This window comes from Prionailurus viverrinus, chromosome D1, assembly GCF_022837055.1.
Source record: "Prionailurus viverrinus isolate Anna chromosome D1, UM_Priviv_1.0, whole genome shotgun sequence".
Taxonomy (NCBI): Eukaryota; Metazoa; Chordata; class Mammalia; order Carnivora; family Felidae; genus Prionailurus; species Prionailurus viverrinus.
In genome coordinates this window covers 88,562,503-88,581,721 of record NC_062570.1, presented here as the reverse complement: position 1 = coordinate 88,581,721, position 19,219 = coordinate 88,562,503, and the positions used below count along the sequence as shown (strand labels likewise).

The 19,219-nt window shown below is 50.9% G+C and overlaps 1 protein-coding gene across 1 annotated transcript in view; it reads left to right on the top strand.

The window, feature by feature from the left end:
• The first annotated feature begins 1,493 nt into the window (after positions 1–1,493).
• Positions 1,494–19,219, top strand: part of ABTB2 (ankyrin repeat and BTB domain containing 2) — a 175,406-nt gene continuing 157,680 nt past the window's right edge. Inside the window, exon 1 of the mRNA XM_047879309.1 lies at positions 1,494–2,757. Coding sequence (XP_047735265.1) covers positions 1,875–2,757 — 883 coding nt within the window. The 5' untranslated portion in view covers positions 1,494–1,874. The remainder of the gene's footprint in view (positions 2,758–19,219) is intronic.

Below are 19,219 nucleotides of genomic sequence, written 5' to 3'. Positions count from 1 at the left end.
GTATCACTTTCATCCTGGACTCGGTTTCCACTTCCGACCATGAGGCGGCGATATTGCATAAATAAAGACCGCAGAGAGGCCAAATTAAACCAAACTGCTAAAGAAAAAGGAGTTTCACAGGGGAAGGGCCATTAATCTCAGAAGGAAAGAGACAAACCAGATATTTCTAATTCGTATCCACCTCACGGCCTCAGGTTGGAACTGTGTAAGATAGAGCACAAAGGGGCCATTCAGGAGCACGGGAAACTGACTTGGGGGGCAACGCGTGCACAATCTCCTCCTTGACTTTGCGGTTCCACGGGAGGGGGCATATGCACTTTCGAGCACGTGTGTGCGAACAGTTGCAGGACAGCAGCCGGACGGAGTGGACTGAGCGTGGCGCTCCTGGAAAAGAATCGCGCTCCCACTGACCGCTTCTGGACACAGGCCCTGAAACAGGTTTACAACGGCGCCGCTTTGGAGGACAGCACTCATTTCACCCCGGGGGGGGGGGGGGGGACCAAGTCCCAAGGGGGCAGGGGGCTTGCCCACTGGCACACCATTAGGAGGTGGTGCATGCAGCCAGCTGTTCGGAGCGCAGGCCAATACTCGGTAAACGTCTCACCTTCACACACCCGCTGGGACATTCGCACTTCAGACAGAAAGGATCCACCTGACAGCGAGCAGTACTGTACAGCTGTAACAGGGAAGTCACGGGCCCTTTTGAGAATCTGACGCAAATTAGGACCCTCTCCCCCGAGTAATTCTCAGAAAACTACGTAAGTTCAAGTGGTGGGGAGAGAGAGGATCACAGGCCTCCTGGAGCCAGTCTATTCATCAGATCTGCTCCGTTTGCAACCTGGATGGCAACGTAAAGAAAACCAGACGGATTCGGGAGAAGCAAGAAGGGGGGGGGGTCCCTCCTCCCTCTAAACACAAGGGGAGTTTCATTCATCTAGGAAAACGGGAGGGGCTTGCCAGAAAGTCCCAGAGGGAGGTGGGGTGCCTGGTTTGTGCCCCCTCCCCCACTCCTCCCACCTCCAGACCCACGCTTGATAAGTCAGCCTTGGTGGTAGGCTGCAGAGGGCTTGAAAAGGAGCTGCGAACGCCCAAAGCCTGGACGGCGGGCGGGGGGCTGCTCACAGGGGGTTTTCCTTTAAATTTTTCTTTAAATCGTCAGCTCCCGAGCCTAACGCTTCGACCCCTCCTTTCCCGGTCTCTGCTCCCACCTCCCAGCGCGCTCCGCCGCTCGCCGACTCTCCCTTCCCCCTCCTCCACCTTCATCCCGGCGGCTTCACCCGACCCTCGGCCTCCAGCCCCGCCTCCGCCGCCGCGGGGTTTCACCCGCAGCCCAGTGAAATCTGCATAGTGACCGCCCCTCGAGGAGATCATTGGTGCAGCTCATGCCCGTCGCGGACGATGATTGGTGAGGCGCCCCGGGTTATTTGCATGCCGGCGGCGGCCGGGTACCCAGCTGTGCGGGCCGCCAGCGCCGCGCAGAAGTTTGCCGAGCGCTTTCTCGCCGGCTGGTCCTGGACTCGCGCGGCGCCGCGAGCCGCCTCCTCCTTCTGCCGCCGCCCTGTTCGCTCGGGATTCCTTCTCTGCGGAGGACAGACGCTCTGCCGGCGGGAAGCTGAGGTGGGCCAGGGGGAGTGCCGAGGAGGAGCGGCGGGGACCGTTCCAGTGACAGCTTCGCTTCGGGACGCCAAGCGCGTGGGGCCCCGGCCGCCGAGAATCTCTCCCACCTTCCCCCCGGCCTCCGGGCGGACGATGTGGACGCCGAGAGGAAGGAGGGCGTCCCGGAGAGCCTAGAGTCTGTTTCTGCCCACTTGGGAAAGGAAGCATGGAGTTGTGAGCGCCCCTTGCTCGGCGAGGCCGCGACCGGCAGGCTCCCCATGGCCGGGACGTATAGCTCCACTCTGAAGACGTTGGAGGACTTGACCTTGGACTCCGGGTATGGGGCCGGGGACTCGTGCCGTTCACTCAGCCTCTCGTCCTCCAAGTCCAACTCGCAGGCGCTCAACTCTTCGGCGCAGCAGCACCGCGGGGCGGCCTGGTGGTGCTACTCCGGCTCCATGAACAGCCGCCACAACAGCTGGGACACGGTGAACACGGTGCTGCCCGAGGACCCCGAAGTGGCGGACCTCTTCTCGCGCTGCCCGCGCCTCCCCGAGCTGGAGGAGTTTCCCTGGACGGAGGGAGACGTGGCCCGGGTGCTTCGCAAAGGCGCCGGCGGCCGGCGGCTGCCCCTGTTCTCCGCCGAGGCGGTGCGGCGCCTGGCTGGGCTGCTCCGCAGGGCGCTCATCCGAGTGGCCCGCGAGGCGCAGCGCCTGAGCGTGCTGCACGCCAAGTGCACCCGCTTCGAGGTGCAGAGCGCCGTGCGCCTGGTGCACAGCTGGGCGCTGGCCGAGAGCTGCGCGCTGGCTGCCGTCAAGGCGCTGTCACTGTATAGTATGAGCGCCGGGGACGGGCTGCGCCGGGGCAAGTCCGCGCGCTGTGGCCTCACCTTCTCCGTGGGCCGCTTCTTCCGCTGGATGGTGGACACCCGCATCTCCGTGCGCATCCACGAGTACGCGGCCATCTCGCTCACGGCCTGCATGGAGAACCTGGTAGAGGAGATTCGGGCCAGGGTGCTGGCCAGCCAGAGTCCCGACGGTGGAGGGGCTGGGGGCGGGGAGGTGTCGGCCGAGGCCCTGGAGATGGTCATCAACAACGACGCCGAGCTCTGGGGCGTCCTGCAGCCCTATGAACATCTCATCTGTGGCAAGAACGCCAATGGTAAGTGTGCGGGTCTCGGCCATGGACAGATGGGAGAGAAATCCCGCCCTGGGCTACCCAAGGGCGAAGCTGGTTGAGTGTGCCAGGATCTGGGAGAAAGCATTTGTTCTGAGGGTGGAGTCCATTAAATGGCTCTTGCCAAAGATAGTTCTTCTGATGCCTGTCTTTTGGAGGACAAAGTTGAGGTTGAAGAACATTGTGTTCTTCGTATTGTTGTCACTATCTCGATGCTGTTCGCTGATTGAGACGCTTGACCAAGCCATTCCTTAACTTCATTTGACGCGAAGGTTACTGCCCTGCCTCTCTTTGCCTTGCTTAACTGGGTCGCTAGTGGTCTTTCCCCAACAGCAGGGCAGATGGACTGTGGTTCTGACCCTATAGCCCAATAGCAGCAGCCAGAGGATCCAAACTCTAAGACCTGAGTTTGGGATAAGTGAGAGGGGAGGAAGGGAGCAGGAGGCCCAGGATCGGGTGCAGCTGCCTTGGGCTTTGCTGGGTTGAAGGGTGCACTTCAGGCCTTCTCCTGGAAGGTGGAGAAGTAGTAGTGGGTTCTTACCTGTATGTGCCCAAGACAATGGAAATTGACTGCTGAATCCCCTTTCTGGAAAGAGAACCACATACTTGGCTCCTAGGGCCTGAATTTCTAAGCTGTCACCAACCGAGTGAGCAATTGATTAAAACCCTGTGTTGTACTAAATGCGCAGCCTTATGGGCTTTCCTGAAAGAGATGATGATCCAACAAACTTGCTTATGGGGAAGAGGTGTAGGGGGTGGGCAGCTGCGTGATGAGGAAGGAACCACTCAGTAGTTGCATTTCTCTGAAGGAGGACAAGGCTTCAGTGCAAAGGGTGGAAGGGAAGCACTTGACCTTCTCCCTGGTAAGGTTAGGGTGTGACATACATTTAACAGCAAACTGCCTACCAGACTCCAGTTTCAGAAGTCAGCAAACCATAAATTATTTAGAACGGTACCATGGCTAGACATCCATGCAGTCGGATCAGAAGGCCATTTTTGGGACAGCTTTCAGTGGCAAACAAGTAGTCAGCAGAAGAGGCCAGGTGGTACTGAAAAGGGAGAAAGGGAGTCAACTTTAAATGTGGTTGAACATCGTAATAGCTAAAATTTAAAGTGAGCACACTTAACAGTATTCTCAGTCACTGTTCTTAGCACTTTAGAGGTTAAGAAACCCTAGCAACCCTATTAGGTAGGTACTTCATAGTATTATCCTCATCATACAGATGGGCAAACCAAGGTGCCCAGCAGTTAAGCAGTTTGCGCAAGATTACACAGATATTAAGTGACAAAGCTGGAATTTGAGCCTAGGCAGGCTCCAGAGTTCAAGCTTTTAGCCATCAGGGAGGAGGTAACAGCTTTGTTTTTAATTAGTCCAGTTACCAAGGAGGGCAGCTGACATTTGAGGCCTCATTTGGAGGCCTAGAAGATAGTTTGTATGTAGCAGCATGGCTTCGCTTAGACCTTCCTTGGTTTTTGGTTTTAATTCTGGCACCACCAAAGGAGATGCCTGGAAGAGAAGAGCATTTGCCTTTTAATTTTCCTCCTCTTAGGTCAGAGTTCAGGTCAGCCCAGAATCTCTGTTGATGATGTCACAGCTGATAATTGTGCTTTGCCCTCTGGGTTTGTGGCAGCAAATGTGTGCTCCAGGAGAGGAAGTGGAGGGCAGGGGGATTTCCACCCACCGTCCTAGCCCAGGGGAAGAATCCTGTACTTTGGGCTGAGGGGGAGGCCCAGACTGAGCTCAAAGAAGTAAAGCCCCCTAGGGGAAAAGACTGAGGCCCTGTGCCTATAAACCAGACTAGAACAAAAATGGAACAGTAGGTGCCAAACAAAACCCAAAATGCCCTTCACACACAGCTGGTGCCCAGCAGGTTGAGGAACTTCTCAGTTTTTCCAACTGCAAATTGGAGCTAGAAAGAACAGCTGCCTCTCCAGGGTCCCCTGAAGATGCAGAGTAGCCAGAAGTTGCTAGAACACAGGTGTCTTCCACTAAAGGGCTTATCCCAAAGGGCCATTTCTTATCTAGGGTCATCACTCCTTGGGATTTTCTTTGCAGGATGGGTTTTTGACTCCCTAATTGACCCTCTTCTCCCATGCCGAGCAATCCTTCTTAAGCCACGGTGGTCAAGATGGCAGGACTGCACTTGACAGCAAAGCTCCCTGGATGTTCAGAGCAAGCATCTCCCTCTGTGCATTCCCTGGTCTCCAGGGAAGTCTCTTGCAGGCAAGGCGACCATTCGCTTCCACTTAGTAACATGGATGCTCATTTTCTGTAGGTGAGAACCTGGCCTCAGTAAACAATAACTAGGCTGATTTATGAAGTCTTTTTAGACAAAGTGGGATGTATGTTTGGTATAGGAGCAATGAATTACTTATGCCTGAAAGCTGACTTCAGAGGGAAGCAGAAATTGCTTCAGAAAGGAATGGGCGATCCAAACCTTTGTTAACACTGAAGCCCAAGGCCAGCAAGGTTACCGTTTACACAGCTGAAGACCAAGTGAGAAATGGCTACACCCGGGAGGAGGGTGCCGGTTCGTATTCTTGTCCTGCTGGTCTTCCCTTCCAATTATATCTTTATTGTTGTTGTGCCTGCTAATTATACAGCATGGGCACATGTATTTGACTCAGCTATATAGAGCTGTTAAACTTTTAATGTCTTCCAACCAGGAATTTAAGGGCCCTAATCCATCTATTCCTGGCCATTACTCAGAGTGCTGGGCAAATATGGTTTTGCTCAGCCCAAGATGGATGATAAAAGTTCTGTAGTGTTTATACGACATGATCTCAGCTTCACAGAGCAGCAGTAGTTCAATATCACTTGCTCGTTTGGTATCGATGTCTGTGTTCCCAGGGTAGTGTCATTAAGTGATGATATCTTCATGGCTTCCTTACAGGACGTAGAGAAACCACTTTAATAGAGTGGTATTTATAAACACGGACCTGGCAGAAAATAGAAGCTTCTTGCATTCACTGCCTTCCTCCTCCCTGCCCTCTCTTTCATATCCCTGTGTGTAAGTTTGATGCTGAGACTCGCTTCTGGGTTTCTTCTTGGCCCTTTGTCTTAGGAAGCTTTCATGAGGGTCCAGAGCATTTGAGAAAATCCTCTCCAATTCCGAGGCTCTGTGTTAAATGATAGGATTTTGCTTAGAACATTCTGACTCCAAAGCTGTAACCAGGAAGTGCAGGAGGATAGTTGCTCTGTCACAGTGGTAAACAGTGCAAACTTTGGAGTCCCAGTGAGGGTTTGGAGCTCACCTCTGCTATTTATATGAGTGACCTGAGGCGTATTTCTTAACTGTTGTCATCTGTAAAATGGATGGGGGTTGGGGGGGCGGGGAGGTAATAAGAGCACCTAACTCATAAGGTTGGTATGAGGATTAGGTGAGATCATAGATTTAAAGATCTTAGTACATAGTACATGCTCAGTAAATGGTAGCAGTTCATTCAGCAAATACTGAGAACTGACCCTGTGCCCACTACTGTTAAAAGTGTTGTGGATTAAGTGCAGAGGGGGGCGAGGAGGGTCCTCCTCTCATGAAGCTTATAAATGAGTGACAAATACAGATTGCAGTAAATTTTATTAAAAAAAAAGAGAGAGACAAGATAATGGTATAGTGTGGCCAGACCTAATTTAAATGACAGTCAAGGAAGGCCTGTCTGGCGCTTCATTAGTACAGGCAATGTAGCAATACCACTGCAGTCTAAGAGTCTGTAGGCAAAACAGAGTGAGGACTTTTCTGAATTATTCAGTTATCTATCGGCTGAGGCAAGACCCAACGATCTCATTTCCAGCCAAGGAATAAAAGGGCTGCATCTACGGTGGGGATGTGCCGTTCTCCTAGTTGTAGGACTCATTTAGCAAGGAGATTATAAGATTTCACTGAGATAATCAACCAAAGGGGCAGGGGTTAATTGAGCCGCTAGTTGCTATTTAATCAGTTTCCACACCTGGGTAGTCTGAGGGAGTGTCCCTTCTCCTTGACTATTTTACTGAAGCCCAGGGAGCTGGTAAAACTGAAACAAAGCAAGCTTTGGAAATGAAAACTTATTTTTTTCCCTTGAGTGCCTGAGAAATGCAACCCAGCCTTAAGTGGTTAGAGGAACAAGGTGGAGTTGTTCTGCTTTTTCCAGAAAGTTTTACCTGACTCCTCCACCCCCGATTGGAAGTGCCACTTCTCCTTCATGGTTCCGCGGCACCCAGAGCTTATTCTTGGGTTGTTTCCTGCTTCCCTCGTGAGTTCGTTGTCTCCCCACTGCCTTACACAGTGCCTGGCAGGTAGCAGGTGCTCCCTAAGTATTTGTCATACAAATAATTGATTCCGCCACACAGAATTGTTTAATTCCGGAAATTTAACATGCAATCCTTTGACACTATGGAAGAACCTTCCCCCTTTTCTACCATGGCAGAGAATTTTGAGTCCTTGATGAATAGAGGCAGTGTTTTGGGGGTACCCAAGCCTTAGGGGCTTTGATACCCTAATTTCTGGCAGGGTTCCCAAGGCCAGCAGTGACGGGTAAAGGTAAATGGAGGGGTTTTATGTGTATTTCAAATGTAAATAGGAGATTCCTTCAGAGTGTAATACCCAGAGTGGGGGTGTCACAGCAAAAGTCTAATGGGCAACAGATAAATCCACAGGAGGATTGGGTTGAGAGACAGAGGCAGCCAGTTCCCCTAAGAATAGCAACCCCACCCCTCCCTTGCCCACAGAGCTGCCCCTGAGGGCAGTCTCGGTTGATGACTCTTGCTCAGAAGTTTCACACACCCCTGCCTCCAATCTGAGAAGGAACTAAGACAATGGACTGCCAAGACCCTCCTGGGACACATGAAGGACACCTAAGTTCCAAAACAAGCCAGAGACACCTTGCTGATAATCTTCAGGTTGGTCCTTATCCCACCTCACTGTCACTGTCTGTCCTTTGCCAGATAGGACAGTGGGTGGATGCTCTGGCCTCTGTTTCCACACTTCGACACCTGTATGTAATAATAGGCCTGGCCTTTCCGCAGCACCTTAAACATTTTTCATCTGTGATCTTACCAGCTCCCCATAAAAATCCATTGAACATGATGCCCTTTCACAGAATTCACAGCTAGGTCACAGCCATGCCAGGACCAAGCCCCATATTGCTGAAGCCTCAGGTCTGTGCTTTTCCTGTGGAGAATTACAGAAATAAAGGTAGTAAGGAACAGGTCAGTATTTGGCCCTCTTCTAATGGCAGTGAGGGTCAAACTCACAGCCACAGCAGTATTTATTATAGATTTTGTCTGTTAACAGCCTGCTGTGTCCAGGTACTTTAAATATGTTAGGCCAGTGAATCTTCATAACCAGTGTTGAAGACCAGGCATCAAGGTCCGGGCATGGATCTTCCAACAAAGGATGCGGAGTGATTCTGTTTAAATGCAGCTTGCCAGCTGTCCCAAAATGTGCTCTTCAGGTGCCATCGATCTTCAGCCATCACTGCTGCTCCTGGACCGGGGCCGGGGGGTAGCGAGGAGGCAGGGAGCCCTCCTGCCCAGGGAGGGCCTTACAAGTGTCAGCTGCTTAGTGATCAATAAACCCAATTGAATGGAAAGGCTGTAGTCTCTACAAAACTTTGACGGACGGTGAGTCAGTTCAGGGAAGGAGGAAACAGAAACACAGTAGGAAAGCACCCTAAGGGACCCTGTGTTTAGGCCACTGGTCTCTGAGAGCTCAACTCACTTACTGGCTCTGGAGTTGGCAGAAAAGCCTTTTGATTTCCTCAGAAATTTCCTCCTCAGAGTCTACTACGGTGGAGTCTTCACAGGGTGAAGTCTCAATGTGGGGAGCCCAAGGAGAGAAGCAGTCTGCATAGCAAGCCCTGAAATGCTTTGGCTTTGAGTTGGGTCCCAAATTGCTTTGCCTCGAGTAAGCTGCTCCAGCTCTCCATTTATCTACTGTAAGTGAGGGGCCAGTACACCCGGTGTGTAGTCAGTGCTCCGGGGATGGCAGGGCCGCTGGGTTTAGCGTTAAGGGCATAGCACGGGGTCGGACTGTCTGGGTATCACTCCTGGTGCCCTCGCTTGTGAGCTGTGTGACCCTGGGCAGGTTAACTTCTGTGCCTTCGCTTCTTTCTCTGTAATAGGATTTCTCAGACCTTGTCACTGTTGACATTTCGGACTGGCTGGTTTTTCTTGTGGGGCAGTCCTGCGCAATCCCCCACTCCCTCTGCTGCCAGCCGTGACAACCAGTTTTGTCTCCAGACATTGCCAGATGTCCCCTGGGGGACAGAATTAACCACTGACGAGAAACACTGCTCTATAACAGGACTTAAAAGAGTACCCAACTCCTAGGATGGTTGTGAGGATTTAATAAAAGCGTCTGGAAGGAACTTTGTACTCTGGCACATGAGATATTAATTCTAATTATTGCTGTATTTTTGCAGACTTGTGCTGGTCATGTTTGCTTTTGCCATAGTGGGAGACTCTATCTAGTGCAGGAGAAGATCATGACCCAGATCCCAGGGTGACAAGTATTAGTCACAAGGCTTTCCTTGGTGACTACTGGGTAGGAGGAAGTCCTGGAACCTGGAAAAAACACCCTTGCACCCGCTCATTTATGGCTCTATCGTCCCCAAGACGAAGCGGGCTGGCAGTGGGCAGTGAGATCAGACTCGCCTCCCTGGGCTGCTGCCCGCCCCTGCCCAGATGACAGCGGCATTGCACGCTCAGAGCTCCGGGTCCCAGGGAGCATTCCCACTGTGGATATCGGACCCCGCTTGTTGCAGCTGCCGAGTCCCGAGCCACAGGACAGCAGGTGTTTTGTGTTTTGCTGGCCTGTCATGTAAACATACTTTGTGGTCTTCTTGCTTGTTTTAAAAAAGGCCTAAATGGTTTTGCAGCTTTGGCGGCATGTCTGGAGCTGCATGCCGAATTGGGAGGAGAAGCTTAAGGAACGCAGCCCAAGTAAAGCCTAAGAAATGCCACGCCGGCTTCATTAACCGACTGCTCACCGAGCACCAGCTCCGTATGAGGCAATGGAGACAGATTGGAGGAGGACAAGGATTGATCTTGCCTGTCAAGGAGTGTACTTATTTACTTAATGTTTTTGAGAGAGAGACAGAGACAGAGCACGAGTGGCGAGGGGCAGAGGGAGGGGGACACAGAATCTGAAGCAGGTTTCAGGCTCCGAGCTGTCAGTACAGAGCCCGACGAGGGGCTCAAACTCAGCAATCGTGAGATCGTGACCTGAGCCGAGCCGCAGTCGGAAACTTAACCAGCTGAGCCACCCAGACGCCCTTCGCCTGTCAAGGAGTTTAAAGTCTAGTCGGGAAAGCAAAGCACACACACGGATCCTTACAAGGAAGTCTGGGATCCCTGTGTTCCATTAACAAGGGTGGTGCTGACGGCCTCCGCTTCCTGCGTGCCACTGCCCGACGTGGGTGCTTTCCATGAGCTGCTTGCCTTCCTGCCCCCAAGCCCTCCTGTGAGGTAGATGGGATGTCCACCCTGTAGAAGGGGACCTGGAAGCTTTTGGTGACTAGGGAGTTCAAAGGGGAAAGATGAGGCCTGGCTGGCTGGGTGGGAGGGAGGGAGGCTGGGCTGCTTTGCGGAGGATGTGGCATGCAGGCCAGTGGGACTTGGGCATGTGGGGCTGCGACAGGGAGCGGAAGGAGGTGCAGAGAGTGCAGGGGCTTCCAGACGGAGGGATCGATGTGCTCAAAGACCTGGAAGCCAAAGTGTGTGTGTTGGAGAACAGCAGGCAACACTGTTTGGCTGGAAGATTCAGATGCATAACAAGGAGAGTGGGGCAGATAACACAGTGGAAAAGGACAACTTTCCCACATCTTTTATCCAGATGTTAAGAAGCCTGCCAGAGTGCAGAAAGAGAACTTTTCCAATACTCAATTTTATAATTCAGAAATCGAGTGTGTCTACTCCCCAGGGCTGCATCTTAACCACAGCCCCAGACCTCCCGTCACCCCTCTTGTTGATTGAAAGCTTGGCCTCAAACAGGCCCCCGTCCGTTGTCCTAGCGGTGCAAGTAATGAAACAGGACTGGAGGGGAGCAGACTTGGGTTGAGGGGACATGAAGAAGAAGGCTTCGATCAGCCTTCTGCTCCCATTCGACTTGGCTCCAGACTCAGCATTTCTTCTAGGCCCCCGAACGGAGCGTCTCAGGCCAAAGCAATCCCAGTCCCAAATGAAGGTCAGGGCTGACAAACTCGTTAAATGAGGCCTTTCGATTGACTCTTGCCAAGGCAGGATTCTCCAACCTGGAGGTAGAGAGGGACATAAAACAGGATAAGATATTAGGATCCCAGAACTTTCTTTGGTTATGAGTCCAACCGGATATGTTCAATTTCCAGTTTAGAGTTTGTCATTTGGGGAAATAGGTCAATTCTCAGAGAGGTTTCGTCGCTTCCCAATTCTCGGTGAAGGTGTTTCCAGAGCATTGATAATAAAGATTTCTGTCTCGTTAAATGTTTGATAATGTGGAACCACTGTATAGCCCAGTGCCATCTGGATTGAACTCCCTAGGGTCCAGCTGAATTCTGCTGACAATAATAAAATGTGATAGATCATCAATGGCCTAGCTAATAACTCTGCTGTTAGTCCTTTTCCTGACCCCAGTGAAGGAATTTTCTTGTCACTTGAAAAAGCTCTCGTGAGTGAAATATATGTATTTGGGGTCCGTTGTTCTCCAGAAGTTGAGGCAGGGGTTGGTTCAGGCCCATGATGGAAAAATTAAATGGGGAAACTGAACTTGGATGTACCAGAGAGACCAGATTAGGGTGGGGAGAGACTACAAAGAGGGTGAAACAGGCCTTTCAGTGAATGAAAATCATCCCTAAAACTGAGGCCAAGTTTTGGTTAAAAATTAAATATTTTTTTAGTCTTCTCTTTTAAACTATGAAAATCAGTATTTTCTGTGAGGAAAGCAGTTAATAAACAAGCTGAAGCTCATGCATCGAGCAAGTGTATGTGTGCAGGCAGCTAGGACAGTCTGGTTCAGAGAGCAGAGGGTTTGGGATCCAGAAAATTCCGTGTTGGAGCATGGCCCCTCCATGACCTGGAGTGAATCACTCTGTCTTCTTGGCTCTCTGTCGCTTTATCTGTGGTGTGAAGAGGTTGGGCTGGATTCTCCAAGGGCCCTTCTGTCTCTGATAATGTTCCTAGACCCCACAAAGACACTGTGGAATCACTTTCCTAAGGTCGAGCCCTGTGATTCGTATCCTTGGGAAAGAAACAGCCCTGGATGGAGCTGGACGTGGGCTCTGAAGACCTGGCTGGGTCGTAGGACTACACACACCAGCCTTTTCCATATTGGGATTAGCTGCAATTACCGTATTAGAGTTTTTATTCCCCCCCTCTTTTATCAGAAGGATGAGTTCTGTCTCCTCCAGGCCGACCTAACACTTCACCGTTCAACAGCTGTGTCCGGGCCTTCACAGCGGGCACTGTGGTGAGACCGGCCCCGAGGTGTCTTCATGCAGCCGGTGTTGGAAGCCCGCCTCCCCAGACTTGGGTATTTATAGCAGGGGAGCAGCTAGAAAAAAAAAAAATTAAATATGCTACACCCTTCTTTATACTATGTGGGACAGAGACAGGCATTGTGAGGAATTTAGAAGGCAGGGCTGTATAATCCAGCAAGATATTTTTAAATGCTGTTTGTTGCAGTTGGCAGGCCCGGTTTTTCAAAGAGGAGGGAAAGTAAGAGTAAGTGGGATGACAGGCTTCCAGGGACTCTGAGCACTGAGACGTGGAGTTCAGCCTTCCAAGGTGTGCGGGTTCTGAACCCCGGTCTGTAGCCCGCGGTCACAAAGTTTGCGCCGGGCTTGGGAAGGTCACCAGGAGAGGCTCTGTGAATGGGGTGGCTCAACCCTCCTCTTCCCCACCAGCCCATCCACCATGCGGATCCCCAAGTTGGAAATGAAGTGTTCTGTAAAAGGCAGCACATACAGCCAAAAAAGTTGCTTCTGTGAAAACCAGGGGCCGAGTGCAGCGTCTCTAACCCATCTCAGCAGCTGGGTAAGTCAAGTTGTACACGAGGACACGCTTTGGAAGCAAGTTGCTTGCAGCTGTTCTTCTGGATCTAATCTGCCCAGGGACAAGCCAGGCAGGCCAGTATTAGGCTGGGACCCAATTCAGTAGCCGTATGACAGGGCTCCGCGGTGGAGCTGCCTCTGAAAAGGTATCGCAGTTGAGCCCCACCTGTCTAGTGTGCTTGTAAAGTATCCAAGGAGAGGCCTGTGTGTCTTCTACCGTGTTGCTCTTTGAGGAGACAGATGGTGGTCACAGTGGCAGGGTCTGGGGGTTTGGAGCACAGGACAGGCTAAGGGTTAAGATCGGGGTATATCCACTTTTTCATCCAACAAATAGTTATTGAAGACTTACTGTGTACACTGGGCACGATTCCAGGTCTGGTGATAGAGAGCGTGAATATAAGAGGCTTGGGGGAGGAGAGGGTGCAGGCCTGGTGGATGAGGAGAAGAGAAGAGTGAGGCATTCTGGGAAAATCAGGGCAAGTGCCTGGTGGGTTCCAGGAAACCAGTGTGGCTGGGATGGGGTGAGGGTAGGGGAGTAGATGCAGTTGGAGAGCAAGTAGAGGGGTGGTTAGTCAGGTAAGGCCTTGTAGGCCATTGTGTGGCACCTCGACTTTTCATCCGGAGTCTGCTTGGAGCCACTGGAGGGACTTATGCGCAGAAATGGCACGATCCGATTTGTATTTTAACGCGATCACCCCCTTGGCCATGTTGGAAAGGGACTGACGCGTCAAGTATGGAATGGAAGCGGTATGGCTACTTGGGAGGCTCTTGCAGTAATCCAGGCGAGAGAGGGTGGTGGCTTGGACTGGGTGTCAGCAGAGAAGGTTATGGGTGTATTTTGAAGTTAGAGCCAATGGGATGTTATATCAACCGCTTAGATGTGTGAGGTATGAGCGAGGAATCGGTATGACACCAAGGTTTATGGTCCAAGCACTTTAAAGAAGGGAGTGGCCATTGCTTAGAATGGGAACAGCTGTGTGTGGAAGAAGCCGGAATGAGCCAAAGATCTGAGTGTGAGTTTGGTTGCTTGTCTCGCATTTTTATATAGAGATATCAAGTAGGAGGTTGGCCTCCAGATCGCCTTGAATGCCCTTAATCATATGATGGATTGAAACATTGCCCTTCTTCGTCTGACCTGCAGTAGACACAGTCCAGCAAGGTCAGATAGGGCCTCAGGCAGTAGAGATTTATTTTTGGTCTTATAATTCCTTGGTTGATAGCCTTAAGAGCCCCCTGAAATTTGCTTTCTAGCTTCTTCACAGGCAGCCAGCAGCCTTTAATGAAGACCATCAAGTCTTTGGTTTCCTGTCATTAACATGAGATCTGTTTAATTAGGTCCAGTTGTTCTGTGGATTGCTCTGTGTGTATGTATCCCTCAGTCCTTGGAAAGTGAGACTCCATTTCAGGCAGCTTTGGATTCATGGAGGTCAAATCTGGGTCAGAAATTTAGCCGGAGAGAGAAGCTTTTTGGGTGCTCTGAAAAGGCAAGGGGTCCCCGGCGCAGTTTCAGAAAGGCATCCGGAGTGGCCGAGTGCCTGTTAGATAGCGTGACCCCCCCCCCCCCCCGGCTCCTCAGGAGGGACATGCCAACACGGGGTGGCTGAGAGGTGGAACACCAAAGAGTCACCACTGCCTGACTACCAGCTAGTTAGTTACCTGGTCTCTGAGCCTCAGTTTTCTTCTCCTGTCTAATGGGTATTTACCATCATTCCTGTCTCATAAGGTTGTTTCAGTGGCTCTTTGACCCGGGATTCACATTAGAATCAACTGTGGAGCTTTAAATACGCACACACCTGTGTATGTGTGTATCTTAAGGCCCCGCCTTCAGGAATTCTGATATGAGTGGCCTGGAGTGGGGCCCAGACCATGTGGGTAGAGTTCCCGGGAAGTCTGGTGCTCAGTGAGCACTCAGACATTAGCTATTACCAGTGGTAAAAGAATCATTGTTCTGGAGTGCTCATTTCTGCCCCACCCAGGATGGTGATTTCCCTTCGCTTCACAGCTATGCTGCTTTGGCTCACTCATCTGGAAGGATCACCAGAGAACACCCATGAGAAGCTTAAATTGTTAGGGTTGCGTGAAAAGGGCAGAGTCAGATCTAGAATGGTAATGGCACACTGTAATAAAGTTATTTATCGCACTGGTAAATGAGGTGGGTACTATTTTATTCCACCTTTAAGAGGAGGAAACTGAGGTGCAGAGAGGTTAAGGCGCTTGCTCAAGGTCACGCAGCTAATAAGAGGTGGAGACTATAATCAAACCCAGGCAGCCTTCTTTCAGGCCCCTCGTCCAGTCACACCGTGGTCCCTTCCTAGCCAGAGAAGCTAAGACACTGAATTCTCAACTCTGACCCCCAACACACACCTACCGTACGCGGAGCCTTTCCAAAGTAGCAGGCCCTAGGCCATGTGCTCCATGTGTGTTCCACCATGTAATTCTTAGAATCACCCAATGAGGTATGTGTCTTCTTATCCCCATTTTACAGTTGAAGAAAGCGAGGCTCAGAGAAGTCCAAGTGGCAGAGCGGGTAAACGACACAGCAGGATGCAAACCTAGGTCTGTGGGGCTCCAGAGTCCCCACTCGCCCTGCTCCTTCTCTCCTCAGGAGTGGCCTGGGTGGGGATGAGGCACAAAGAAATGAATGGGTTGGCCGAAGAGGGCCAGAGGGATTGGAGCCAGGCCAGGGAAACCCTCGCTGCTCCTGGACAACTGAGTCACGTCGGTGCCTTGAAACAGTAACCTCGCTTCGAGGGGTGGCTGACCCCACAGGCCCGAGGGCTGAGGTGTAGGTATTTGTTTCTCTGCGTGTTGAAAGAACTATCCTGCCAAGCTCCGTGCTTCTCTTGTGTTGCTGTGAATGAAATCACCTCCAAGAGATTGTGTGTGTTGCTTGCTTAAAATAGTTCAAGAGGAAGAATGTTTGGAAGCTTTTAGCTCCCTGAGTCGATTTCCTCTTGATTTATGACACCTTAGAGAGTGCTGGGCCTCTTCTTGTTTATTCTTCTGGCTTTTCCTTTCTACCATATTTTAGCCCTTATGTCATTGTAAATCCAAGGAGTTTGTCGCCAGAAAAAAGTGACAACCTTTCCTAAGTAATTTAATGGGGGTGAGGGACGACACATTCAATTTTTTTTTTTTTTTTTCTTTTAAAAGGGTGAAAAACAAATGAGGCGAGGCCATTTGTTTGGAATCAGCCATTTCTGTCTTCTAGCTGCAAAAGTTCCCAGATCATAGTGATGGTGTTTGCTCTGGGGCAAGAAGAATTTATTTTATTTTATTCATTCGCACTAAGGCCCGCTGTGGAAGTGTGAGTGTTCTTACCGCCTTCATCGTGTCATGCCCGGGAGGCCTGGGCTGTGTGTATCGTTTGATACACAGCCACCAGCCATGTGAGGCTATTTAAGTGGAAATTTAGTAAAAATTCAATGAGGTTAAAGAGTCATTTCCTCAGTCACACAAGGCACATTGCTAGTGGCCACTCGTCACATGAGGCTGGTGGCCACCATATCGGATAGTGCAGATATAGGCCTCTCCATCATCACAGACAATTCTGTGGGACATGTGGCCATCAGAGCAGGTCATCAGACGGTCACTTGGGGCCGGCTCTCTGGGTTTTCACTGGCCTCAAAGTTTTAACCATTTTCTAGCCTCTCTAAAGCCCTCTTTGCAGAAACAAGAAGATTCATGGATGTGGAGATTAAGGCCCTTGATGCTTGTGGCTCTAACCTCTGGACCCTTGACACTAGGTCAGGTTTTATGATTTCTGAGCTGCGTGGCCTGGGCCAAGTCACTTAGCCTCTCTGAAGTGGTTTCCACGTCAGTGAAATGGTGATTTAAAAGACACCTTGTAGGGATTTTGTAAGAATCGAACAAAATGAAGAAAATAGGTATAAAACGCTTTGCAGAATGCTTGACAGGTAGTAAGAACATACATGTGCTACGAGGTTTCCTGTGCGTGTCCTCATCGGAGTCGCACCGCATCCTTCAGAGGTAGATATGGTTGCCATTTTCTAGGTGGCAGAAGAGGAAAGAGGCTTCGTGGGTACCATTGCTGCCATCTCTACCGCTGCTCCTACCAGTGCGTAGCAGTACTTGAACTTGAGTTCCGCCGTTCTCCGAGGCTCTTCTTCCTTCCTGGGCTGGTTGATAGACCCCGCGTCATAAGTCAGAGGCTGTTTGTTTGAGTTAAAAGCGCTTCTGAGCTCACTTTCTTTCAGGCACTGCTTGTTCCTTTAACCATTGGAGGTGAGCGCTTTCCAGAAGCATTTTCCCTCAAGCTGGTCCCCTGGTATCCACCTGGAGAGCTGCCGCCAGCCAGGCTACGGCTGCCAGAACCTGTGATTCCTTAGAACTGGGAGCTTACCCAAGAGGTTAAGATTTTTAGTGTTTCACATGGCCTGTGGCCCTTCTGTGTCCTTTGCCGAGAGGACTGAGCCTAAGAGAACCCTCAGTGGGATCCTGGAGGAAGATGGCTTTGAAGGGAGTATCCTTCGAGAAGAATAGGACCAAGAGAGGCATCTGAGAGGATGCCTAACACTAACTCCATGACCCACTCGCCCAGATCATACAGCTCATTGTTTAACCTTTCTGAGCCTCAGTTTTACCACCTGTAAAATGGAGACAATCCTAGAACCTACCTGTCATGGTGGTTATGAGGATCAAACGAGACGATGCAAAACCAAGCACTCAGCCTCGTGCCTGGCACCCAGCAGCCACCAGGCGTGTGCCGCTTGCTGTCCTCCTCACCGTCACTGCCTCTGGGCAACGGCATTTGTTGTGTTCTCAGTTTCGTGCGGTGCTCGCCATGTTCTACTTCTGGTCAGAAGAAGTGACGCAGAGGATGTTGCTCTTGAAGTGAATGGCTGGGTTACATTTGTGTATCATGAGCCTCCACAGGGTCTTTTTTCCTCCTCCTCTCCTTTCTGAAGGGTAGTGGGGGTAAAAAGCATGACTCTGTGCGGTTGCCATTTCTGCTCCTCACGCAGTGACCGCCAGCCTGCTTCCCTCCTGTTGGTTTGGGCTGTGTGACCAGCGCCGCCCCGTCAGTGTAACCAGAGCTGGGTTTGTTCTATGCAATTAATTTGTGGTGTGAGATGCCCATACAGTTACGCAGTTGACGCTCGTTTGCCCACATCCAGAATGTGCTAAATCTGCCACGCGTAATGAAATCCAAATAACTTGGGACCATATGTAGGGAATCGAACAATTTTCATCACAGGCGTAACGAGAGATGGATTTAAAGGAGGGGAATCCAAATGCCACGGAGGACGGTGATATCCCTACTTTCCTTCTACAGATGGTTCTCCTGAGGGAAGCACCATTTTCGAACAGAAGCTTCTGAGAGCAGAAGGGAAGGACAGGGGCATGCATTATCGTGATGTCATCTGTGTCACCTGGACCCCCCGTGGGCCCTCCCAGGCTGACCAGACCCTCGGCTTCAGTGTGGCTTCCCTGGTATTGACACATCTCCTGGTTAATAGATAACTCAGACTCTTCTCGGCAAATAGTTGCTCTGCTAGTTATGTGCGGCAAGGTCTCCTGCATTATCAGTGGGGCCCCTCCAATTGCAAAAGATCCCAGTGGTGCGTGTGTGTGTGTCTGTGTGTGTACCTGTAGCGTGAGCCCACACATCTCCTCTGCCCTCCTGAAAATGTAGGCAGGTCTTAAATCAGTCATTTCCAGGCCTGGCTGGTTGCTGAAAGACCTTGAGGCACTTTCAAAATTCATATTCTGGGCCCCACCTTGGACGTATTAAGTAAAAACTTAGAAAAGTAGGGCCAGAACATTTTTTAAATGCCCCCCCCGCCCCCCCAGTGATTCAGATTTGTGAATCCATCATCACTTGGACACAGGTTTTGACTTATAGGCACCTTTCAGAATATGCATCAGGTGAAGGCCCCTTTGAGAGATAAGGTGGCATATGAGGCTGGTCTTCGAGGGTCTCATCTGAGCAGTGGGGTGAAGACGGGTTAGGGTGGCTGTGCAGGAGGCGGTGGGGAAGGGCATTGCCAACATTTATCGGTTGCTCTGTTGTTTAATCCTCTCAACTGTAGGTGGTGGTGGTAGGAACACAGGCTGATGTTTACTGAGTGTCTACTAGGAGACAGGGCAAGATTCTAAGTGGTTTGCAGGAGAAATACCATGACTGCCTATGAGGTATAGGTACTATTATTCATCCTCACTTTCCAGATGAGGAAACTGAGGCTGAGAGATAATTACAATGAGTTGGCCAAGGTGACGCACACAGCAAGTGGCAGAGGTGGGATTTGAGGTTAGCGCAATCAGACTTCAAAGCCCATGGCTTCCATTGCTGGAAGCTGGCTGGAATTTTCATCGCAATCCTTGGGCTGTTGGGAGTGGGTCGTAAAAGAATCCTGTACACTAAATAGAATGTCAGTTTTTCCAGAACGATCTGTTCCTTTCCTCACCGCACTGCCCTCTG